The sequence below is a fragment of the Borostomias antarcticus genome, assembly GCF_949987555.1.
Source record: "Borostomias antarcticus genome assembly, chromosome: 33".
NCBI classification, from domain to species: Eukaryota; Metazoa; Chordata; class Actinopteri; order Stomiiformes; family Stomiidae; genus Borostomias; species Borostomias antarcticus.
Window position 1 is genome coordinate 4341848 of NC_140266.1, and position 12500 is coordinate 4354347.

Genomic DNA, 12500 nt, shown 5'->3' on the forward strand with positions numbered 1-12500 from the left:
TATAGGGTCATTGCAGAAAAACTAAAAGCCGATCTTCCTTGTTCCTTGTTGATCAAGTGGACCTCAAGGGTCCTGTTCTGGTTGTTAGCTAGTAGTTGTAACCCCAGTGGTCATGTCATACTATAAGGGTGTCTTTGTGTCCTCGATCTCCAGAGCAAAGTCACATAGTCACTTCTCCTTGTCCCCCTGTGACCGTATGTCACAGGTGTCACCGTGTCGCTCGTCGGTGTAGCTTCCACCCTCGCTGGGTTCGATCTCGGGTCCTCGGACTTACGAACACACATGACCACCTCTCATAAACAGATTCTGATTCTGATAAACGGCGCTTTAGCCAGCTGCGCCACAGAAAGGCTAGCCGCTCGATGCCTGAAGAGAGAGTCTAACCAATTCAACTGGGTTACACGGGCTGATTTTCAGCTCATTTTCTCTCGACACACTCGGTCTCTCCCAGCGGATCTGCATCTCTCTCACTGCAGACGAGTGAGACGTGACACCACGCTCTCTCTGCCAGGCATTGATTTTGATAGGAGACACCATTCGTTGTCTCACCATTGGGACTGGATAGAGTACTGCACTCTCCTACTGAAGAACAGCAATTAATCAACCCTGAACACCTACTTAATCAACCCTGAACACCTACTTAATCAACCCTGAACACCTCCCCCTGTCTCTCTCTCTCCCGGTCTCTCTCAACCCTGAACACCTCCCCCTGTCTCTCTCTCTCCCGGTCTCTAGTGTTGGGAAGACTTCCCTGATGAACCAGTATGTGAACAAGAAGTTCAGTAACCAGTACAAAGCCACGATAGGAGCAGACTTCCTGACCAAGGAGGTGATGGTGGACGACCGGCTTGTCACCATGCAGGTACACCAGAGCACTCCTAATCTGTCACAACACCATCAACAGAACAAAACACACACTCCTAATCTGTCACAACACCATCAACAGGACAAAACAACCCGAGAAATAGAAAGTTAAACAGAAGATAGAACATGTAAGAATATGAGGAAGTTGAACGAAGCGAGTGAGCTGTTGACATTCCAGATACCTGGTTTATTTGAAGGAAGTTAGAATATTTACATACAAAGACAATGCTGATCATTTTGTGAGAGATACGGTCTTCCAGTGAAATAGTCTTCCAACTCAAAACCAATGCTAGTGTGACTTCATTAAATGAATATAACAGTTAATCATACTAAGTGCGTGATTTGATCAGAAGGTTTAAAACTATTCCTAGATGAGAACCTTTTTTTCATTTTCATTTCAGTTTATTTGAGAAGGGACAATGCATATCATGTAAATACACCAGATTTAGCCAGGAGGCGAATTTTCATCTGTGGTCCCTGGCCAAGATGTTATAAATAGGCATGACACAAGATCAAAGTAAACAATAACACCTGTTGTCAAACGAGTTATTCCTCTATCCTATTGTTGTCCCCCCCTCCCGTCCCCCCCCCGGTCCAGATCTGGGACACGGCGGGCCAGGAGCGGTTCCAGTCCCTGGGGGTGGCGTTCTACCGCGGCGCAGACTGCTGTGTGCTGGTGTTCGACGTGACGGCCCCCAACACCTTCAAGACCCTAGACAGCTGGAGGGACGAGTTCCTGATCCAGGCCAGCCCCCGAGACCCGGAGAACTTCCCCTTCGTGGTGCTAGGCAACAAGATCGACCTGGAGAACAGACAGGTGAGCGACGGGTTGTTAATGAGAGATATTAGTGCTGATCTAAAAACATCAGCGGTATTTGTTGAATGAATTTCAAGAAAAAAGGACACAATCAAGCAGGTCTCATCTTTACGTGCTCTTCTCACTGCATTCATACTTGTGAACTTCCTCCTCTCCTCCACACACACACACACACACACACACACACACACACACACACACACACACACACACACACACACACACACAGGTGACGACCAAGCGAGCCCAGGCCTGGTGTCAGAGTAAGAACAACATCCCGTACTTTGAGACCAGTGCCAAGGAAGCCATCAACGTAGAGAAGGCCTTCCAGACCATCGCACGCAACGCCCTCAAACAGGTGGGCGGGGCATCGGCACCATGGCAACACGGGGGGAGGGGGAGGGGGGGGTGATAGTGAATAATGTAAATAATGTCCCTTGTTGTTTGCAAACTAGAGTATAGAACAGTACAACAGTATTGGTTGCTGATCATTCAGTGTCTAGGTTTAGGATCAGTTACATGATGGTCTGTCGTGTTACTCGTCATCCTCCCCTCCTCCTCCCCCTCCCCCTCCCCCTCCTCCTCCTCCTCCTCCTCCTCCTCCCCCTCCCCCTCCTCCTCCTCCTCCTCGACCCTCTCAGGAGACGGAGGTGGAGCTGTACAATGAATTCCCGGAGCCCATTAAGCTGGACAGGAACGACCGAGCCAAGCCTTCACCTGAGAGCTGCAGCTGCTGAGGACTCGCTATCTTCTCTCGGGCTCCTGGAACGTCCTCCGTGTCCCCCGTCTCAGCACCTGCGTTGTCCCCCACCCACACCCCCCTCCTCCCAGGGAATGGACTGCCCCACTGGTCTTCCTCACCAATAATGTCACATTCCCCTCCCACGGACCGCCCAATTACCCAGTCACACGGGTGCACACAGACACACCCCCTCACTACCATCCATAGCATTCAATCGCACGCACACACACATGCTGACGAATCCGACATGCAAGATCACGTTAGAGAAGAACGATAGCCCGCGCTGACCTCGCAGTTCCTGGCCCGTATCACGACTGACCTCCACTCCCCCATCCACCTGTGTCCGACCACGCCCCCTGACCCCCCTCTCTCTCTCACGCCGAGGGGGCGAGGTGGAGCCGTGTTCTGAGTGGGAGCTCTAGATGGAAAGGCTGTTCGTCTGTAATGTGAGGTGAGGTCGGCTCGGGTCGGCCTCCCTGAGACATCTAGTCCTCCATGTTTTCTGTTCCTTAGAAGTATATTTGTTTTGACTTGAAGTTATCTGTTGCCTTTCTGACTGTGTGGAGGAGTAATCAACTGTAATCATTTTGTTTGTTTTTCATTGGCTGCCGATGTAAAGCCAAAACGAAGCATATTATTTCTGTTTTTTGCACTTTTGTTTATTTTATTTTTTTTTGCCTTTAAATGTTATAAATGTGGGGGGTTGGTTTCTATAACTTCCACCACAGCGAACCCCTCCTCGTCAAGGACCCATAGGGAGCCTGTCAGTGCGATTGAAGAAACACGTTCATGGCCTGGTGACGTGACCACGCCCTTTGGTAGAACAGTGATTGGCGTCCAAGTCTCACGCTGCAGAAGAAATATTCATAAAATAGACAACGAGAAGAGAAAACCTGAAAACACATGGATACATGGAAATTAATAGATATTCATACCACTTGTGACTAATACTACTGCTACTACTACTGTCTGTGCTGTGTCCTTCGTCTGCCATCTTGATTCAACACTAGCATTTCGAATCTGTCCGCACTTACACCTGTCCTCTCATAACTGTCTTTGTCGCTACTGTTTCTCTCTCTTTCTCTCTGCTGGTAGCTCAGGTTGGCAAGAGTCTGTTATTAAGTGCATAGTAGAACTTTTAACAGATTGTGTACTTCAATTGTGTGTAGATGTAACAGAGAAAAGGCTGAGAAATGAGACAGAATTGGATGCTCTTTCTATCTATCAGTTAAAATGAAATAGTCCAAGAATTTACCCTGGTATTATTCTTCTCAACCGAAAAAAAAAAAAATCAGTGCTATGCCAATGATGTTGAAAAGTATTGGGATGTCAAAAGAAATGATAATAAAAGGTTTCTTGAATATAAACATTGTGTTGTGGTGTGTGTGTGTGCAAATGTCTTCCAATATTTACAAACCTTGGGGCAAAGTGACAAGGAAGACCTCATGCTGAAAAGGCACAGTTTTTCATGATCTGCCATTTCTGAGATTAAATATGACATTTTTGTTGCCAATAGTATCAATACTCTCGTCAATGACTAACTTCGAAGTAGCCTACATAAGCTGATAACCCATAGACAGACATATCAACATATTATATACGTTATCATATGTGATTATCTGAAGTCTGGTCACTATTTTGAATGCAGGGTGGATTATTAATTGAGTTTGAAGCTCCCGTGAAGAGAGGGGGTGCGAATCTGGAACTGTCAATAGAAGCCACGGGAGGGCGTGTACTGTGCTAGTCACACAAATTAAATCCCAAATATTCCCAAACTGGCTGGATTAACCAAGAATACCATCATAGATTACGATTAACAGCACTCTGTATTATTGATCCCGAATTGTTAGATAGTAAAATAATGTCCCATTTTAAAACCTTAACCCCGTGAAGGAGGTCCCCCCACCCGGGAGAGCCCTGCGAGTGTGCGGTGCCGTCCACAATCCCCCTGTTTACTCAACAATATCGAGAAGAAGTAGGATAAACACACAACAGACAGACACACAATCGTCTGATCTTACCAGAAATAGTTGTTTATCCCATAATAATCGTCCCTGATACTGCAAAATCTCCCACAAACTCGTATGAAAAAACACAACTTGGAACACACCACGACATTCCATGTTGTTGTCCTCAACCACGTCCGCGCGGAGGCTACATAGCTCAGCCAATCACGTCGCTCCTCAGATCTCAGACCCGCTCAGAGGAAGAACTCAGATCTCAGACCCGCTCAGACTCAGATCTCAGACCCGCTCAGAGGAAGAACTCAGATCAGCTCAGACGATATCAGACCCGCTGGAGGAAGAACTCAGATCTCAGACCCGCTCAGACTCAGATATCAGATCCACGCAGACGTGCTCGGAGGAAGAACTCAGATCTCAGACCCGCTCAGACTCAGATCTCAGACCCGCTCAGACGTGCTGGGAGGAAGAACTCAGATCTCAGATCAGCTCAGACGTGCTGGGAGGAAGAAGTGCTGCGTTTACCCGTCGTAGTTTTGTTGGATTTAACCACCATGGCCAGCGAAGACACAGAGGTGGTCCCCGTCGCCGAGGCTCCGGTCGCTGGGAAGTCAAAGAGACGGTCTGCCTCCAGAGCTAAAGCCAAAGCCAAACCAGTCCCAACCAGCCCTCCAGCAGCCAAGAAGAAACGCAAAGGGAAGGGGCCGGGCAAGTACAGCGTGCTGGTGGTGGACTCCATTAAACAGCTGGGAGAGAGGAACGGCTCGTCTCTGGCGAAGATTTACAACAAAGCAAAAGAGGCCACCTGGTTCGACCAGCAGCATGGGAGGACATACCTGCGGTACTCCATCCGGGCACTGGTGCTCAATGATACCCTGATCCAGGTGAAGGGCACGGGGGCCAACGGGTCTTTTAAGATCAACAAGAAGAAGTTGGAGAAAGAGAAACCAGTGACGAAGAAAGTGACAAAGCCAGCAGCCAAACCAGCAGCCAAACCAGCAGCCAAGCCGGTCAAACCAGCAGCCAAACCAGTCGCAAAGTCACCCGCAAAGTCACCCGCAAAGTCACCCGCAAAGAAGGCAAAGCCAGCAGCTAAAACTACAAAGGCAAAAGCGAAGGGGACCCCCAAAAAGAAGGCGACCCCCAAAAAGAAGCCCGTCGCCAAACCCAAGAAGCTGGGAGCCAAGAAGGCGACCCCCGTGAAGAGCAAGAAGGCCAAACCCAAGAAGGCCAGCAAGCCCGCTGCCAAGTCCCCGAGGAAGAAGAAGTAGACAAAAACAAAGACTGCTTAAGATTTATTTTTGTACGTTTTGTGGTTTAAAAAAAACAATATTGGATTTTTTTTTTTTTTTTTTAATTGGGATTATTCGCACCGAAAATGGCCCCGTGTTTAGTATTGGGCGATATGTTTAATTTGTATTGTTTTTTTTATATCTTCGACATGGCTCTGTGGGATGTTTGTGTGAACTTGTGAAACGTTTGTTGACTTTGGGAGTTGCCACGCAGCCTTGGACCGAAACTGACCGAGATTTGAATTGTTGGCGACGCCCCCGGTTGAGATTCACGGAAAACATAGTTTTACATAGTCCTACATTCCGGAGAGGTTTCTGTCTAGATAATCTGAAAATAAACTCAGTTGAACTGACTGTAAAAATCATGCTGCATGATGTATAGCTTTTGTTGCTACAAGCAAAACCATTTTCCAATTTTCTGTAAATAAACCATGTAAAATGGCCTTGTGTTTTTGACTCATACTCAACCTGAAAGTGGTATAAACTGAAAGTGAAAATCTTATTTTCAGCACGCCCAAATACGACATACTTTATTTAAATAATCACTCAGCCCATCTCTCAGTTTACACACAATTATTATTCTCAGATATTCATTGAGATCCCACTTAACTCTGATGCTCACTTATTTGACAGGTAACACTTCCCTGGTCAGACTGTCAATTAAGTTGGTTTATATGAATCTGTTCATAATGTGAACAGGGGACGTTGTGTTGTTCAGGTGTAGTTTGATTCAGTCCAGCACCGGATATTAAACAGAAACATTAATCAACAGGCACAGTATGCTGGCACAGTCGTGCCATTTGGTTTCACTAGTTTATCTTTAATCTGTACAAGTTATCTCAATTGAATTACAAAAGTTGCCTTTACCCTCCATTGTATCAAAAGGAGCCACATTACAAACACCCACCCCCACACTAGCACAGAATGGAGAGGTCCTATTACCTTATAAGGCAGGAAACACGCATCTCTGATACTGGTCTTCTGTCTTGTATATCTTTGAGATGTACAAGTCAGATAATTCACTATAGAAAGTTACAAATGTTTATTTTATTTTTTAAATACTGTCACAAATGAATAAGAGCAGTAGAAACTAATCCGTACATTTTGTCTCAAAGGGATGTAATTAGGGTTAAACTTGATATGTGATTTAAGAAAATGATCTCGACACATAATATGATAATGATCAAATGATACCTGTCAAAATTATATACTAATGTAGCAATTAATCTTTGGCATTTCACACCCTGGACACCCCTACGGGACTGTAATGGTACATTTCCCACCCTGGACTCCCCTACGGGACTGTAGTGGTATGACCCACTGCTAGCACAGGGAAGAGATCAGCACTTCCGTCTTCTGCGCTGCCAGACAGAGACATGGTGAGAATTTAACGTTTATACTCTGCAAATATCAATGTTTCACATTTTAATGCCAACTACACGACGAGAAATATATTACTCTTGACATTAAAAGTGTATCCGAGGTTGTAAAGAGCGAGGTTAGCAAACTAGCTAGCTGTTAGCACTGGGCTAATGAGCTAATCAGCTTGTTCTGTTGTTCTGAACCAAAATTCACATTTTAAATAAAATAAAAGTTCAGTGTTATAGCAAGGAAACCACTTTGATAACGTTTCTAATAGAAAGTGGACAAACTAGCTGTGTTATCTTTCTGGGAAATCGAGTATGATCAAGGCTAGCTAGGGTTAGCTCGTTTTGACATGATTATGATGGGCGGGGAGTCACACATCTGGTTTTGACATGATGATGATGGACACATCTGGTTTTGACATGATGATGATGGACACATCTGGTTTTGACATGATGATGATGGACACATCTGGTTTTGACATGATGATGATGGACACATCTGGTTTTGACATGATTATGATGGACACATCTGGTTTTGACATGATTATCATGGACACATCTGGTTTTGACATGATTATGATGGACACATCTGGTTTTGACATGATTATGATGGGCGGGGAGACACACATCTGGTTTTGACGTCACATTAAAAGCTTCTTCTGACCATGGATTATTTAATAAACATTATATTCCATTAATGTTTGACACAAATCCCTTGATTGATTCAATCAAATGACACCCAGCTATTGATAGCGTAGTGACTCTGGAAGATCAGCTTATCGACAATTGATTGATTGCCCTGCTGCCCTGGATATCTGTTAATTGTATGATAGTTATGCAGATGTATGGTAGTTAATTATGATACTCAGTTACAAGTGTGCTTGATAAACAAGCGTACTAGGCAGTGGTGTGGTTTAAGAAGTTCAGTCTCAGTGTTCAGTATGCTAAGAATCCCAGGTCTGCATGTTCAGACCTGCATAACCGCCAGCACTTGCATGCATTTAAGGAGGGGACTGGTCTGGGCGAAGGCCTTCAGAGTGGAAGAACAAGAGCGATGGCTGGGTATTCGGCTAGCTGACGAAGCAGGGTGTTTGGCTGCAAGCTTATGGCTCTCCAAGCTTATGGCGTTGTCAGCAGTGTCCAGGGGAACTGACTGTATGTATATTTAATGTCCTTTCTCCCGTCCTAGACGGCGACTCTGCGCCCGTACCTCAACGCTGTGCGCGCCACGCTGCAGGCTGCCCTCTGCCTGGAGAACTTCTCCTCTCAGGTGGTGGAGCGCCACAACAAGCCAGAGGTGGAGGTCCGGTAAGCAAGAATGTGCTACTGTTACCTGGAGGAGCTTTTTTTATATTGAATGGTGTGTTTGTGTGTGTATTGAATGGTGTGTTTGTGTGTGTATTGAATGGTGTGTTTGTGTGTGTATTGAATGGTGTGTGTATTGAATGGTGTGTTTCTATCCCCTCTCAGGAGCAGTAAAGAGTTGCTCCTGCAGCCTGTGGTCATCAGCCGTAATGAGAAGGAGAAGGTTCTGATTGAGGGCTCCATCAACTCCGTCAGAGTCAGCATCGCTGTCAAGCAGGTCAGTCAGTCTTTCTCGGTCGTCTCTCTCCGTCTCTCTTTCCCTCCCCGTCTCTCTCTCTTCCTGTCTCTCTCTCAAGTTCAAAGTTCAAGTCCCAGTTCACACGCAGACACACAAACGTAGACAAGCCTCCAAATGTACACGTTTAAAGGGGTAGTGAATTTCAGACATTTAGCCCTATTTCTGATATGCCTAACATCATTCTGAAACAGACCATCATTTCATTGATCGCTCAAACATTGAGTTGGATTGAGGTTTTCGTCCAACTCAAATTTCTTACAACCCGCATGTTAATATGCGCTGAAAATGTATTTTTTTGTTGTTGTTTCCAGAGCTTAGTGATTTGTTGTCAGTGTGTCGTTACGTGTAGAAAATGATTTCCCTGTGATGGTCTGTCCCACCAGGCAGATGAGATTGAGAAGATCCTGTGCCATAAGTTCATGCGTTTCATGATGATGAGAGCAGAGAACTTCTTCATTCTGAGGAGGAAACCAGTGGAGGTAAGAAGGAGAATCTAGTTTGTTTATCAAGCACGTTTTCACATACAAGGAATTTGACTCGGTGGATGGTGACTCAGTGGATGCTTCCCTAAAACATTTTCCCAGACAAGTAATTAAAAAAAAGTTTTAATTTCCACCTCTTCCTCTTTTGTCTCTTCCTGTTTTCTGTTCTCTCCCTTCTTCTCGTCCTCCGCAGGGCTATGACATCAGCTTCCTCATCACCAACTTCCACACAGAGCAGATGTACAAGCACAAGCTGGTGGACTTTGTCATTCATTTCATGGAGGAGATTGATAAGGAGATCAGTGAGATGAAGTTGTCCGTCAACGCCAGAGCCCGTATCGTCGCCGAGGAGTTCCTCAAAAACGTGAGTCTGTTTGAGTCTTTGTTCCTTGTTCCTTGCTAGAAGAACATGTTCTTCTGTGTCGTTCAAGCTCTGAGTGGAGATCTGACATCTCATTCTTGTTTTGTTTGTTATTGTAGTTCTGAAAAAAACAACAACATTCCTTACAACTGTTCACATGGTTCCTTGGAGGGTGACATCACAGGACTGAGACGGAAGAGGAAGGGCAACGATAAGACCAGCCAATCACAATGGAGAAACGTAAAAAAAAAAGGTGCATCCGACCAATGGGATGTGGCCCTTCTTCATTAATGTATCCCTGTGCTCATGGGTATTGTTGTTTGTACATAATGAAAATCTACAGCCTTCGTTTAATTTCTGCCTCTAGAACAAAACATGAAACCAGGGCGGGGCCTTAAAACGAAACCCTTACTCAATATTAATGAGCACAGGGAAACGCACAGATTTTTTTTTCTGATAATTTAAACTTTTTTTTAAAAATATATATATATAAAATATTATATGCATGTACATCATGTTTTTGCTAAGTTTTTGTTACGACAGACCTTAACCCATGAGGATGACTTGGGGCACATATTTCCTGTACGAACACACAGAGTCGACCCTATCATTGATGGGAATGATTATGAGCTCTGGCCGTGGTGAATAAATCCCTTTATCGTACGCTTGTTTGTTTGTTTGTTTGTTTGTGTTTATTTTTCCATGCCGATGGACCTCTTTAATTTGTTCTGATACAAGCTGTTTTAAGCTTGATGCATAGACTAGGGCTGAACTTGGCATATTCAAGTCGTATTTTTGAAGGTTTTATAGAAGTGGGCGGGTGTGGCTCAGTGGTAGAGCAGGTCGTCCGATGATCGTAGGGTCGGTGGTTCGAATCCAAATGTTGAAGTGGGGCAAGACACCGAACCCCAAACTCCTCCCTCTGAGCATGGGAGCTGCCCCATGGTGTGTGAATGAGAGGCCATTGTGAAGCTCTTTGGATGAAAGCGCTGTATAAGAACAGTCCGTTTACCATCAAGATTCAGGAAAACAAAGGAGGAGCTACTGTACAGCTTAATCTTTAATAGCTACTGTAAGTGCTACTGTATTCCATGGGATGGAGAGAATAGACATCTGACACTTTACACATGTTCTGGGTCAAGCGTTTTAGTCACGATTTATAATCATGTACGTGTTACGATCAATTTACACAAGACGATAACTTCCACAAGACGAGAAGCATTAGGAATAGTTTCACACGCTTCACTGGCCACAATGGGATGCATTTCAAAGTGCTTCAGGTTAATGGCTCCCAACACAGCCGGCACAAGGGGTGGGGGGGGGGTCTTCTCTGGAGGTGTGGGGGGGGGGGTCTTCTCTGGAGGTCAGGTGATCAGAGGTGGGCTGGTCTTCTCTGGGGGGGGGGGGGGGGGGTCTTCTCTGGAGGTCAGGTGATCAGAGGTGGGCTGGTCTTCTCTGGAGGGGGGGGGGTCTTCTCTGGAGGTCAGGTGATCAGAGGTGGGCTGGTCCTCTCTGGGGGGGGGGGGGTCCTCTCTGGAGGTCAGGGGATCAGAGGTGGACTGGTCTTCTCTGGGGGGGGGGGTCCTCTCTGGAAGTCCAGGTGATCAGAGGTGGACTGGTCCTCTCTGGTCAGGTGATCAGAGGTGGTCTGGGACAGTCTGCAGAGCGTCTTCTCTGCTGCGCTGAACATCTACATTCTACAATACAGACGCCAGAAGACAAGACAGACGTTAGAGTGGTAAAGTTCAGCAGCGAGTTACTTACTAACACATTGTTGAGACAGTGAGGTTTAATAGTGAAGTGAAGTTATTGTTATAGCAACGGATACCAGTAAACCACACAGGCATTCACCAGAGACATCAGAAGAATAAACTCAAAACATTTATTCATTCCATCTGCATGTAAATATTTACATATAAGCGTTAGGATAAAATAAGTCAAAAATAATAAGAGTTAAAACAGCGACGCCTAGTGGCAAAGCATATGAATAACAGGCAAGACGTTTCTAACGTTCACATTATTAGTTAATTTTGAGTGAGAATTACTTGTGTGCATATACAGGAATTGGCATACAGTTTTCTTGACCATAACAGCTTTAGACATCACATGACTCTCTACTAGATGTTGAACATCAAAGTTGAGCACATTTTAGACAGGACAGATCACGTCACAAACGCAACCGAGAGTCAATCGGCCAACTAAATGATCATATCGGAATGAATATATGTGCAAAAACATCCATTCACAGAGCACAGCTTCTAAAACATGTAAACATAAGATCTGATTAAAAAAAAAGGGAATGAAATGAGCAGATTCAACACATACCAGGTTAGGTTGGCTAACATGAAAGGTAACAAGTTTCTGCCACACCAACATCATCATAGAAGATCAACGCAACATGAAGCACCGATAAACTGTATTTAAAACATGATGCTCCTCTCCTTGATCATACACACTCTCTCACACACACACACACACACACACACACACACACACACACAAATACACCCCTACAGTGGGGTTAATCACCATTGAACTGGATTCCAGTTGTCTAGTCTTTCATTGCTGAGGGAGGAAGGATGACCGTGTGAAAAGGAAGCATTGAAAACCTGAAAGTAGAATCAGTCCAGTGGAAGAACAGGATCGGTTCCCTTCCGTTAAGGAAGAAATGTCAAATCAAAAGAAAGAAATCTGATTGGCTGCTGATAGTGGGGAGTGGCAATGGTGAGTGATGTCACAGGGTTGTCCTGGGCGTTCTCAGGGGTCAGGGGTCAGTCGTGGGCGGGGACTGTCAACAGGGCTTCCTCCGGCAGCCGGGAAATATTAACATTCTGCACAATGAGAAGAGAGAGGGGGGGGGGTCAGTGGTCGGACTCTAGGGCTGCATTCAGGTGGACGCCGCCTCGCACGCCACTCTGACCACGGCACATCTAAACAGACAGGCTATCACATTCAGGAGGACGCCATTCTGACCACCGCACATCTAAACAGACAGGCTATCACATTCAGGA

The 12500-nt window shown here is 45.4% G+C and overlaps 4 protein-coding genes across 4 annotated transcripts in view; 3 read left to right on the top strand and 1 right to left on the bottom strand.

Annotated features, from left to right (window-relative positions):
• Nucleotides 1-3742, top strand: part of LOC311327519 (ras-related protein rab7-like) — an 8627-nt gene extending 4885 nt beyond the window's left edge. The window contains exons 3-6 of the mRNA XM_084460591.1: nt 736-862; nt 1463-1681; nt 1911-2039; nt 2323-3742. Coding sequence (XP_084316717.1) covers nt 736-862; nt 1463-1681; nt 1911-2039; nt 2323-2418 — 571 coding nt within the window. The 3' untranslated portion in view covers nt 2419-3742. The remainder of the gene's footprint in view (nt 1-735; nt 863-1462; nt 1682-1910; nt 2040-2322) is intronic.
• An 893-nt stretch (nt 3743-4635) lies between these two features.
• h1-10 (H1.10 linker histone) lies at nt 4636-6119 on the top strand. The gene has a single exon (XM_084460541.1). It carries the CDS (start codon nt 4939-4941, stop codon nt 5653-5655), a length of 717 nt encoding a protein of 238 aa, XP_084316667.1. The 5' UTR covers nt 4636-4938; the 3' UTR covers nt 5656-6119.
• Nucleotides 6120-6998: 879 nt separating this feature from the next.
• Nucleotides 6999-10138, top strand: arpc4 (actin related protein 2/3 complex, subunit 4). Its single transcript, XM_084460781.1, has 6 exons — nt 6999-7055; nt 8233-8351; nt 8514-8625; nt 9030-9125; nt 9322-9492; nt 9609-10138. Exons 1-6 carry the CDS (start codon nt 7053-7055, stop codon nt 9612-9614), a joined length of 507 nt encoding a protein of 168 aa, XP_084316907.1. The 5' UTR covers nt 6999-7052; the 3' UTR covers nt 9615-10138.
• A 2079-nt stretch (nt 10139-12217) lies between these two features.
• pfkfb4b (6-phosphofructo-2-kinase/fructose-2,6-biphosphatase 4b) overlaps nt 12218-12500 on the bottom strand; it is a gene marked incomplete at its 5' end in the record, with an annotated part of 9340 nt that continues 9057 nt past the window's right edge. The window contains one exon of the mRNA XM_084460655.1: nt 12218-12320. Within this exon, the coding sequence (XP_084316781.1) occupies nt 12261-12320 (60 nt within the window). The 3' untranslated portion in view covers nt 12218-12260. The remainder of the gene's footprint in view (nt 12321-12500) is intronic.

Excerpts from the sequence above, each read along its gene's own strand:
- h1-10 (XM_084460541.1), top strand. The coding sequence starts at position 4,939 with ATGGCCAGCGAAGACACAGAGGTGGTCCCCGTCGCCGAGGCTCCGGTC.
- arpc4 (XM_084460781.1), top strand. Across the intron at positions 8,352-8,513 it reads AAGCCAGAGGTGGAGGTCCG|GAGCAGTAAAGAGTTGCTCC; the intron begins GTAAGCAAGAAT and ends ATCCCCTCTCAG. Across the intron at positions 8,626-9,029 it reads TCAGCATCGCTGTCAAGCAG|GCAGATGAGATTGAGAAGAT; the intron begins GTCAGTCAGTCT and ends CTGTCCCACCAG.